At 36.3% G+C, this 12,776-nt stretch overlaps 2 protein-coding genes across 3 annotated transcripts in view; one reads left to right on the top strand and one right to left on the bottom strand.

Moving 5' to 3' along the window:
• The window catches only part of LOC138696326 (fibronectin type III domain-containing protein 5), a 1,093,145-nt gene that overhangs the window by 121,143 nt on the left and 959,226 nt on the right, over positions 1–12,776 (top strand). The window lies entirely within an intron of this gene.
• The window catches only part of LOC138696317 (cGMP-dependent protein kinase, isozyme 1-like), a 50,631-nt gene that overhangs the window by 2,400 nt on the left and 35,455 nt on the right, over positions 1–12,776 (bottom strand). The window contains exons 10-13 of one of the 2 annotated variants that reach the window (XM_069821111.1): positions 11,967–12,198; positions 9,474–9,637; positions 2,475–2,660; positions 452–518 (exon numbers count right to left, since the gene is read on the bottom strand). In XM_069821111.1, the coding sequence (XP_069677212.1) occupies positions 452–518; positions 2,475–2,660; positions 9,474–9,637; positions 11,967–12,198 (649 nt within the window). The remainder of the gene's footprint in view (positions 1–451; positions 519–2,474; positions 2,661–9,473; positions 9,638–11,966; positions 12,199–12,776) is intronic. The other variant, XM_069821120.1, reaches the window with a different exon arrangement.

Here is a 12,776-nt window from a genome sequence, read left to right as displayed (position 1 = left end):
TCTTAGGGGATGTACGATAGAATATGTTCTGGTATCCTGCAATGTTGTATTCTATTCAAGTGCTGTAACCAGTTTTGCCTATTACTCACGAAAGTTTGCAAAAATGATAGTGAAGTGCACTCCATCTATAACCTCTCATACCGAACCCCAACCTGACCTTCACGTGTACAACACGTTTCTGAACAAACGAGACTCTGGGGACCGAGTAACGGCGGTGTAGCCGTTCTATCAGAATTAGAGGAAATGCCAATCCATTTAAAGTCCTGTTCAGGGGCCAAAAGTGGCAGCCCCATCACTGGACTTACTATTTTTAGGGTAGCAACCGATTGGTAGGACATTCGCCTTTCTTTCACGTCACCAAAGAGAAAAATGCGGACCGATACAAATAATAATAATAATAATAATAATAATAATAATAATAATAATAATAATAATAATAATAATCACTTACAGGTCGAATGATAGGAGCTTTGATTTCTTGTTTACGGAGTGCCTCCCAGTTAAAACCTTCAAACCACCTGTAGTGAAGAAAGAATGTTTATTGTCACATGATGGTTGATAAATATGTAAACTAGCTTAAAATGAATTGCAGTTTGGAAAGATTAAGATATGTAATTGCTAAGTGATCGCGTTTTTCAGTGCTTATTTACAGTCCATATAACTATGAAGTCATAACATGACTGTCTTTTGGGATATATTTAGTTTGGATATTGCTATCTTCTCCTGACGTGGTGTCATTTACCGGAATGCCAATAAACCACTATTAATATATTTTGATCTAGTAGCCGTATCTAAGTAGTCTGCAGATATTGATTTTCAGGACCTAACTCGTTAGTGGTACGCAATGGATATGTGCAGAAATTACTCAGATATAATCAGTAGAAGGTAATATATGAATTGGTTTAGTTTTGTTGTAATCACATTACACTGAATTGTAATCCCCCAACATAGAGCCTCTGCATATACTTCATCATTTAGTGTTGCACTCCCCGACTTTGGAATAATCTCCAGCGCCAGATCAGAGATTGTCGGACCCTACTGACGTTCCAGAATAAGCTTAAAAAGTTACTACAAAGGAGCTAGGCATATCTATTATACTTATACCTGTGGGTGTAAGCTATTGTGCCATATTTTTTTCCACTGTATCAAATTTATTTATTTATTTAATTTATTTAACTAGCTAGCTAGTGAGTACAAATTAAATTATTAATGTAGCATTTTATTTTGTAACTTGATTTAGCTTCAGATTTCTTCTTATTTGTAATATTCTTTCGTACTTGTCTTATGTTATTTTTCTGTATTACTGTACAGGGTGTCTAAGTCCCGCATCATAGGCGATATCACAAAATTTGTAGTGTACGGACTCAGAGAATGGTCCCCAAGATCGCCAGATTTATATCCCCTTGATTTTGCCTTATGGGTTATCTGAAAGGAAAGGTGTACGAAGTGAATATTAGTGATCTGCAACATCTACGAGCATGAATCAAGGAAAAGTGTCGTGAAACCACCGCTGATATATTACACCGCATTCTCAATAGCATGAAGTTTCGCCTCCAGAACATGTTATGAACTTTGAGGCGCTCATATCGAGCACGTATTATAATTTACCCTGTGATGGGGGAATTGTCGAACACCCTGTATATTCTATATTACGAGTAGTATAAGTTTCCAAATTGTACTGTGTAATAGACTATTAGTAGAAACATCTGTGGTATTTATCATATAGCTATATCTTCAAATATTATAATTTTATTACATTGTACGAATTACTTTGTACCTCAGGTTGATTTTTGGTGAAGTGGAAGAGAAGGACTGATAGTATAACTTCATTGTAATAAATAATTCTAATTCTGAAGGCTATTGCATACACTACAACAAAAGGGGAACTGTACTCTATAAAGGAACATAAAAAATCAATACTCTTTCCAAATAGCTGAATCTATGTTAAAAGTTAGAAATATTTAAAATAAATGCATAATTTCATTCTTAAATGAATATATTTACCACCAGAATAATATATATATTTTTTTAAAATTACAGTGGTGTCTCGATTATCCGAGTTAATGTGGACCAAGACTACCTGGGATAAAACAGATGATTACTGAAACTGTGTTTTGATTAAAAATTAGACAAACTCTTCACTTTATAGACTAAATAGAATGAACTAATCAGGTTAATATGAACTCTAGGCGTTTAAAAATACAGTACATATAAACTTATATTTAAAAAAATGACTTAACATGCCATGCAATACAGTATTTAGAGTATTGTTTTTGGATTGGCTCGGATAACACGAAATCTTGGTTAATCGAGACTCCACTGTATTTTATTAAAATTGCTAGCGCTGAGGTACAGACGCGGTGAATGCCTCTCCTCAAATTAGAACTTTTGGATCCCCACTTCTCCGTAAGTGCAACACAGAAAGTCTCTTGCTTACATAAAGTTGATATCTGTTTGTTACATAATATACATACTTGTGTTTCTTTATATCGTCAACACCAGCCTTCTGGTATCCCAACCTCTCTGTAGCAACAGGACGACATAACCTTCGCACCAAGTTCCGTGCTCCCTTTGTCATATGTTTTGGGAAGCGCACCGATTCAATTCCGTTTAGAATCAGATTGTATGTATCCATGTGATCCATACCCCGAAATGGAGGTCTGTAACATCAATAAAAATGGTACTGAATCTTCTTTTGAGTAATGTCGTTATCAGCCCCCAGTCTACAAGTCCGACTTCTATACTTTATGTCTGGAATCTGTAGAGTTAGTGAGCGCATTTGGGAGGAGACGGAGAGAAGCGAATAGGCGGAGCATAGTAGAGCTGATGTGTTTTGCGGGCAGTATCGGCTCGCTGCCGCTAAGGCGTAAGAAAGAGGCAGAAAGTGATCGGTGGTGTAGCATCTTAACTGCAGTTGAGTTCAGATAGAAATTATCCTCTCTCTGCAGTCGTTCGCTCACTTCAAGCAATGCCTTCCCTCCAAAGCGATCATTGGACCAGCCCCCACTTGCGCAGAGGAATTATTTCCTCTCCTATATTCTACAGATCCCAGAAACGGAGTGTAGATATCCTTAATGCGACAATTTGTATTTGCTGAGCTCATTGAAAACTGTCACATTGCGTTGTGAAGTGGTTAGGAATTAATATATTTGATGAATGTACCTACAGATGGGTCCACAAACATAATAATTGTTTATTTAATTAATGTCTAAAATCAATAATTTAATTTACGTCATACACCTATGTTTTCACATCATGCATGACTGTCTCTAATATTGTACGGTCTGAAAATTAACACAGCAGTCTAGTTCCACATTACCAGTAAATAAATTGGGTCAAATATTACAAGTTTTTATTTTATTACTATAGATTCTATCTCTGATTGAGGTTCTGCCTGATATACATCTATTACCAGGCAATACATCTCACTTGACGTTATGTGTCAGAGGAAGAACAATTTTTATACAAAATCAAGTTACTGTCAGCGATGTATGCAATGGAGGGGGAAAGGAACTGGCCACCCTATCCCATTACCCATGGAGTCTAATGTCATGGCGGACAGTGAGTAGCAACGCTAGTTTGAGCTCGTGCATTCGCATATTTTTTTCTGGAGGTGTACCCGCATTTCGTCTATTACTTTTTGTATTCTTTGTTCTACCAGTGTTGTTTGATAATTTCTGCTATCATGGTTCGTGGAAAAAACAGGCAACAGGAGGAAAGCATTGAAGATTGTGTGAAGCGTGTGTTCGAGGAGTCTTGGCGCGATCCCACCATATTGGCGGGTCTTGCCAACCTCATCAAGGACTCTATAGTGTCGGAGCTGAAGTCTGCTCTCGCGCGCAACACGGAGGTGATCGAAAAGCTGGAGGCATCCCTTCGTGAGAAAGATGAGAGAATCGCCAGCCTAGAAAGGAAGCTTGAAGACAAACAGGACGCTCTTGAACAATATCAGCGCCGGCAGAGTCTCCGTATATTTGGGATCCCGGAAAACAACAACGAGGACACAGACCAGATCGCCTACGAAGTCGCGGCAAAAGTCGGGGTCAACTTGGTGGTGAGCGACATCGATAGGAGTCACCGGGTTTGGAGGCAAGGAGACCGACCTCGGCCGGTGATCGTAAAATTCGTAAGTTACCGAAAAAGAAGAGAAGTGTTTACTAATAAAAAATTGTTAAAAAAACTCAGGTGTAACGTTGAGAGAGGACTTAACGCAATCCCGGCATGCACTATTGAAAGACTGCATCACGAGATATGGACTGACTAATGTCTTGACCACAGACGGCATTATTTTTGTTAAAATTGGGAATGTAAAACACAAAATTGTAAAAGCTTCTGATCTGCCGTAGTTAATATGCAAGCACTAGGTCATAATATCATACACTACCACATTTTCTTAGTTAGTAATTCAATTTTTAGTGGTAGGCTTGCAATATTCACTATTACTGTTATCATATCAATATTATTATTAATCTCTGTCATTATTGCATTACTATTAATTTATACTAATTTAGTTTCTGTAAGTTGTCAGTATCGACTGCATCGAGGTGAATGACTTGCTGTCTGCAGCCCCTCACACAAACGACTTTCACTTTTCTGAATTCCCTTCCACAGCCTCACCCCCACCCACCCCAGCCACCCCTAACCCACTACCTGCTCCTTCGACCAGTGCCCTGTTAAAATCGTCTTTCAGCTCGCATCCTAACACTATAAAAGTAGCCCACATAAATTCTCAAAGCCTTCTCTGTCATTTCAATGAAGTTCAATCTATTTTCTCTCCTTTGTCTCTTCACGCTATTCTTATCTCTGAAACGTGGTTGAAGCCTTCCCTATCATCTTCTCTTGTAAGTTTAGATAATTACACCCTCTGTAGAAATGACCGAATCGGTAAACGCGGAGTAGGTGTTGCGATGTATGTGCGATCGGAATTACCGTTTAAAATTGTCTACCAGTCTTCGAATGAAGTCTTAGAACATCCTGAATATCTATTCATCGAAGTCGGTGCAAGCAACAAAAAGTGCCTCCTTGGAGTTGTATACAAACCCCCTAAATCAGGATTCTTAAGTGACCTTGAAACACCTTTGCTTAATCTTGTGCCTCACTATGACCATACTGTTACTTTAGGCGATTTCAATACAAACTTATTAAATTCAAGTAATTACGCTACAGTTCAACTTAAGAACATGTTTGAGTCTTACAATATATCCACCCTTCCTTCCGCAGCTACCCACCACACCCAGGAATCGGAGACACTTCTTGACATTATTGCCACGACTAATCCTCAGCTAGTATTAACGAATGGACAACTACCAGCGCCGGGTATCTCAGCACACGACATAATCTTTTTAGAATATTCCTTGTATTGTCCAAAATATAAACCTCGCATCACATCATACCGGGACTTAAAGCATATTGAGCATGATGAATTAATCAATGACGCACTTAGCCTGCCTTGGACTGAAGTGTGGAATTTACCAGACATTGACGACATAATCGAAAAATTTAACGACCTAGTAATTCAGTTATACGATAAACACGCACCCTTGAAAACCAGATGAGTTGGTAGACACCCTGCGCCTTGGATGTGCGATGCCATAAAATTACTCATGACAGACAGAGACACTGCTTATCGTAAATACAGACGGAGCAAGGACGAATTAGATTTTAATATTTACAAAGTTTTAAGAAATAAATGTAATCAAGCAGTAAGAAATGCTAAATTACGCCATGCACATTCCCTTATTCTACCTTCGGTTAGTGCGAAAGAATTGTGGCGTAACCTTAATAACCTGGGTCTAACAAAAGCAAAGCCTCGGGTAGATAACATCAACTTGTCACTCAATAGTCTAAATGAACATTTTGTCACTGCTCCACCTGAACCATTACATAAGCAAGAGACTCTTGAATTTCTCAGATCTTACCCCCAACCTGTCTGGGATAAATTCTTCTTTAAATACATTAACCCGACTGACGTAATGAAGACGCTGCGACGTATGAAATCTAAAGCCCAAGGTATAGACAATATAAATATCACTCTCCTGTATAAAATAATAGATGTGATCCTGCCGACCGTCACACATATATTCAATGCATCTATTATGACTGGGTCCTACCCCTCACTCTGGAAAATGGCATTAGTGAAACCTTTACCTAAATCTAACACACCTTCTACAGTAAACCAATACAGACCGATATCAATTCTTCCCACTCTTTCAAAAGCATTAGAACATATTGTACATAGACAACTTATGAACTATCTCGACGAACACAAACTCCTTGATGACTATCAATCGGGTTTTAGACATGGACACAGCACTTCTACAGCCCTACTTAAAGTGACTGAGGACATCCGTGAAGCTATGGATAGGGGTGAAGTAACGGCACTAACTCTTCTCGATTTCAGCAATGCCTTTGGTTCTGTTGATATCGACTTGCTTCTTGCAAAGATGAAGGCTTTGCACCTGTCAGACAATACCTTGAGCTGGATGGACTCTTACCTACGTGACCGCCAATAGTCTGTTTCACTTGACAATCAATTCTCCCAATGGAGATGCACAAAGGCGGGAGTGCCGCAGGGCTCCGTATTAGGACCACTACTTTTCTCTATCTACATTAATGACGTATCAAAGAACTTACAGTATTGCCGATATCACCTCTATGCCGACGACCTACAACTTTACATACATTCCAGACCCAATACGATCAATGAATCGATTGACAAGTTAAATTGTGGCCTAGCCACTGTCTCCACTTGGGCGGCCAATTTCGGACTCGCACTTAATCCAAGTAAGACTCAAGCCATAATTATTGGACATAAGCGTTTAGTTAACTCCCTTAATAACAGTAATCTTTCAGTTGTTACTCTTAACAACACGCTAATCCCTTATTCATCTGTCGTAAAAAATCTTGGCTTCTTTTTTGATAATAATCTAAGTTGGAATTTTCAAGTTAAAGAAACGATAAAAAAAAATCTGTTCCTCCATTCACTGTTTGAGTCGCTTGAGAAACTTCTTGCCCCAGCAACTAAAACTTACCATAGTGCAAACCCTAGTAACGCCGCACTTCGATTATTGTGACGTTTTGTTAAGTGACCTAAGTTCTGAATTGTCAGTCAAGTTACAGCGAGCTCAGAACATGTGCGTCAGATACGTGTGCAATATCCGACGGTATGATCACATATCACCGTCCTTCGCAAGTCTCTCGTGGCTCCGACTTAAAGAACGTAGAACTTTACACTCTTTGTCTTTACTCTTTCGAATTCTGCACACTTCAACACCAAATTACCTTTCGTCTCGTTTCTCTTATCTATACTCTAACCACGACGTAAATACCAGATCACTTATCTGTGGCACGCTAAGTATACCTCTTCATAGAACATCTTGTTATTCATCATCTTTTACAATATCCACCTCGCGTCAATGGAATTCCTTGTCACAAAGTATTAGGGGCTGCAAGACAATAAACACCTTTAAGAACAGCTTAAAAGATAACCTTATTAGCATTTCACTCCAATCATACTGATTTAAACTATCACTGACTACATTGTTACTTTTTTCTTTAGATATCATCCTGATTGTGCTGTATTTTAATTGTCTCGTAATAATCTCTTTCTATTATCTAATATTATTTGAAATATATTAACATTCTATGTATTTTAGTTTAATTCTGCTACACAGTTTATTTCAGTGTTTAATTAATAGTTCATAGTATTTTGTTGTTTAATTTGTAAATAACGTTTGTATACATGCAACTCTCATCTAAATCAAATTGTTGGATTCTTTGTAAGTTCATGCATATGTATATACACTTTTTGCTGGTTGAGTGGAAGAGAAGGCCTTACGGCCTTAACTCTGCCAGCTAAAATAAATCATTATTATTATTATTATTATTATTATTATTATTATTATTATTATTATTATTATTATTACCTCAAGGCTTAGTTTCCCTATGAGTGATACCTTATTGACGTTACTTATGAGGTTCCAATCTATCTTGAACTGTTGACTAAATAACTAGCGGTCTTACTAATAAAATCTCTATATACAAACGTTTCACTGTCTTATACTTATACAATGAGTAGCTCGTTTATAAGTCATAAGTAAATTCCTTACTAATAATCACTACATACATCGTGTATAACAGTACAACTGTTACACAGCTACGTCATAGTTTCGTCATTACTTCATTATGAAAGATAGTAGAATATCTGAGATTCTCTATTGCATCCGGTAGAGCGCTCTAGTGTGCCGTGTTAAGTATCGATAGTACAACTGGCTCTGATCGATTACCACACTATAATTTGGTCAAAGAGTACAAGCTACAGCAATATTATTGTAATTATTCTATGCTCTTGGGTTTGTTCTTCTGTGATTACAAGGCAGCCATCATCATAAAATGACAGTCGATACGAACAGCTGTTGGAGGGGCGGCCATTTTTCTCGATATACAACGCTTAAACAAGGGTTTCGTGTATATAACTATTTCAAAACAATTCCTATGTATAGTTACAGACTGTTTATACATCCATTGCTTAAGCATGGTTTATTAGTAACGTTTTCTGTCCCAACTCTGCATAAGTCTCGTATAAAAATTATACACGGTTTATTAGTAAGACCGTAGGCCTATTAGATTCGTATTAAGCATTGTAGGTGGAACTATACGAAGAGCATTAAAAATCAGTGTCAGGAAGTTTACAGAAAGTTTTATTATACAACATATAGTTAATTTCACAATTAATTTTCCTTGTCGTGTAGTGAATGAAGTAATTGTTCATAAGATGAACTTGCTCTTTTTGGACTACACAGAAAAGAGAATAGTTACGTACATTGACCGAAATTGCTGACTCTATTCTTGGGGTTACTCAGTCACCTATTGGTGTACAGTGAAAACAAGATGCAAGGCCCTTGAAGAATAAATTTGTCCTTATTTTCAGTTCAAAAATTGTCCTGAATATTATACAGTATTTTTAATTATAAAAATATGATCGTGCAAAAATAGTATGCAATACACATGTGGTAAGTGTACAACGGAATCTCGAAAATAGAATTAACTTCGTCTCGTCTTTTCTAATCCTCCGCGATTTTCCTATAATCCACTTGTCACTCTTGTATGGAATATACTATTGCACAAGTAGGCCTATAGATTTATAAAGAAAATGGCCAAAAATAGACTGCGGAAAACTCTCGTAACTATCTACCTAGAGGTAAACGATGTAACTTATAGGTCGATAAGGAAGAAGCTAGGAAGTTATTCCCTTTTGAAGTTGGAACTCGCTATGAAGCTTACGAATGATGTTGATTATGACAGTGATGATGATGATGGTAATGATAATAATAATAATAATGATAATAATAATAATAATAATAATAATAATAATAATAATAGTAATAATTTATTGTTAGTATTCATTTGGTACAACTAAATTTTTAATCTGAATTGACATAAGGAACTTCATTATTGGTACAAACATAATTTACCTTCCGGTAACCAGTTCATGTATGAACACGCCCAGTGCCCAGTAATCCACAGCTCTGTCATGTCCTTTGTTCAGGATGATCTCAGGAGCCACATACTCTGGCGTACCGGCAAATGTCCACGTCTTACCATTATGACCCACACGTTTTGCAAATCCAAAGTCAGTCTGAAAGATACCACGTTCATTTTATGTGATCAGAGATTAAAGAAATTTCAGAAAAAAAAAAAAAACATTATAATACATTGGTCTTCAAAGCCTGAGGTGCGAGTCCCTACAATATCTTGGTTTCTTCATCAGGGCAAAATAAAAGTTTTTGGCCTAGTTACAATCGCTCGCCATGATAACGAGATTTTCTCTAGTGACCTATAATTAATTTCTTAATAATTTGTTTGTTTTTCCTCCGTATTTATACAGTATAGACCGTAAGTAATGTCATCAATTTCAGGGGCTATTCTTTGAGATCTTTTAAACAAAAAGTTTAATGAAATTTTGCTCGTATTTCCTTACCTTTAGAGATAAAAATTCTTTTACAAGAAATATTTCATAGCTTATTTTGGAAAAGCCATTGATTTAATTCCTAATATGCTCAATCAATTTAAGGGAGTAGTGTATTGCGATAATAAATTATTGAAAGAATTTTAGTTTTGCTCTTTAAACGTGCAGAAATTTGATCCGAATAAATATAACACTCTAAACTTCTTTCAGAACTAAAAGTTACATTCGTTCGGATCAAATTTTTGCACATTTAAAGGCCAAAATTAACATTCTTTCAGTAATATATTATCATTACACTGCTCTCTGAAATTAAGCATATTATGGAGAATGAAATTAATGGCTTTTTCAAAATACGCTATGAAATGTTTCGTATAAAACAATTTTGTCTGGAAAAGGAAGAAAAAACGAGCAGGAAAATTTTATCAAACTTTTTCGTTTGAAATATCTCAAAGAATAACCTCCTAAATTAATGGCATTACTTACAGACCACTGTGTATTTGACATCTAGAAGTTTACGTGCAAATTCAGCTATTTTCATGATTTCCTGAACAATGAATCCAAATTCTATTAAAATTTATTACACACAAATTTGAAGAATTGTGTTTCACTTTCAAACTGTTTATTAATACATTTGAGTCCAACATATTTTCGTAGAGCTCAAGATGCTGTGACCCCAAGAGTTTCAAAATCACTGTTCTAAGTTGTTTCATGTATATAATTGAATCATGTGACACCAAACAAGAACTTAAACTTGAAAATAGTTATTAATAGGAGTATAATATTTAACAACGTTTTCAGCAGTAGTGGTTGTTCAGTCTTGAAACGTAGTCAACGTAGGCGACATTTGGCTAATATATATTGCCTGGAAACTTCTATCATGAAGTTCTTCTACGTGCCAAAAACCTACGACATATCAATAGCTTTGCTTCCCCCATGGAGAAAACCAATCTATAGATTTTATCACCCTTTGAAATGCAGATTTGGATCTGCGACCCTCGGGTTAACAATAGCCCTAATCATGATAAATTCTAGACCTAGACTGCAGAAAGTGACAAAGCTTCCACTAATTAAGGGACACTAGGACAGTTTTTAAAAAAATTGCCAAAAAATCAATTTTGATTTTTTGTGAAAATATTCCCTGGGCACTTAAAAGTTTGTGAGTAATTAGTTTTTCGTCTCTACAGTACGTCTTTTGTAAGGTCCGGGAACGATTTTTATATATACCTGCTCCATATGTCTTTATTGTATCTCTTTTCTAAAATTCTTGTCTTTTTCTCGCAACCACATTTTTTATGTTCAGAATTTTCCATGCGCATGTAGTTTTAACGAAATTCAATGAGAATATTCGTAGGTGTGCAAGCGTATATTATCTGAGATCTCATGTTGAGAAATGTTAAGTATCTTGAATATTACGGGTAGAAGCTAAACAAATTGTGTGAATCAGAAATATAAATAAGTGTCTGCTTTTCAAAAATTTATTGCGCGTAAATTATCCTAGATATCGTGACTTTATCAACGTTAAAATATTGTTCGTAAATCATGGTCCCCATGAAAAAATATAAACTTGCTGTATTGAAATGTAATGCGCGTGGAATATTTTGATTACATCACTAATTTGGATAATTGACATACATTTAACTCCGAAACTAGCAGTCCGATTGAGTTCAAAAATTGCGCAAAACTTATTCTTAATGCACCTAACAAAATATAATTTAAAAATTTAATAAATCGGATTAAAATTATAAATTGTCCCTTAATGAATGGTTTGAAGACATGTTGAAAATTTATTTCGCAATAACAGTCCAAAAGATATCTTTATTAGTTTATTATTAACAAAATGATGAAGTAAGCTTGTTATTACTCGACCAAGGCCAGTGGAATCCTGCAGCCCGGAGTGCCACTTGTACTTCTCCTACGTTCGTATAGCGTTATCACGATAGCTCACATTACGCCCGCGTGTCCAGTCGCCTCGGTCGAGTTATACTAAAAGTTTATTTACCATTTTGACATATCCCTTATAGTCCAGCAATAGGTTTTCTGGTTTCAGATCTCGATAAATAAAGCCTCGATCGTGAAGATAATGAAGGGCCTCCACTACACATCCTGTCATGAAGCGAGCTGTATCCTCCTTGAAGAATTTGTGCTCTTGTAGCGCTGTGAACACATCTCCTCCAAGACAGGCTTCCATGAGGAAGTACACATATTTGTTGTCGCGATATGTACGGTACAGCCTAGAAAAGAGATTATTTCAGTTTTTAAAATGTTCAATGTATGTGTGATACAATCTTAAAAATGAATGTCTTGAAGGTGATGCACACCAGCGTCGTTCATTGCGCTATGTTCGATTCAAGTTCGTCGATTATGGTAAAGTTCGATATTCGCCGATGTTCACTCTGCAGAAGGAAGCCTGTAGTGTTTGTTCCACTTTATAAAAATATTCCCAGTCCTTCACTACCACCTCTTCATGTTTTAACCGCTTATGAATTTTAGCACAGATTTTGCGGTTAGTTTTTCATATGAAATAAGACATAGTTTGTAATTTCTTGGTTGCCTCTCTAATCTACGAAAATTGCAGGACACTAATTCATATCTTTTCATATGTTTCACAGATTTCGTAACAATTCAGTTACAATAGGTATCATGTTGGAAATTATGTTACTGTCTATAGTTAGCGTTTCAGCTAACATTCAGCAAAGACATAGGTAAAAATAAATTTAAAATTAAGATATTTTGTTTGTTGCATAAATTATACGGCTTCAATATTAATTTTGTACCAATTACATGAACCAGCTACAGATAGCCTATAGGC

Source organism: Periplaneta americana, chromosome 1 (assembly GCF_040183065.1).
Source record: "Periplaneta americana isolate PAMFEO1 chromosome 1, P.americana_PAMFEO1_priV1, whole genome shotgun sequence".
Classification (NCBI taxonomy): Eukaryota; Metazoa; Arthropoda; class Insecta; order Blattodea; family Blattidae; genus Periplaneta; species Periplaneta americana.
This window is presented reverse-complemented; position numbering and strand designations above follow the sequence as displayed.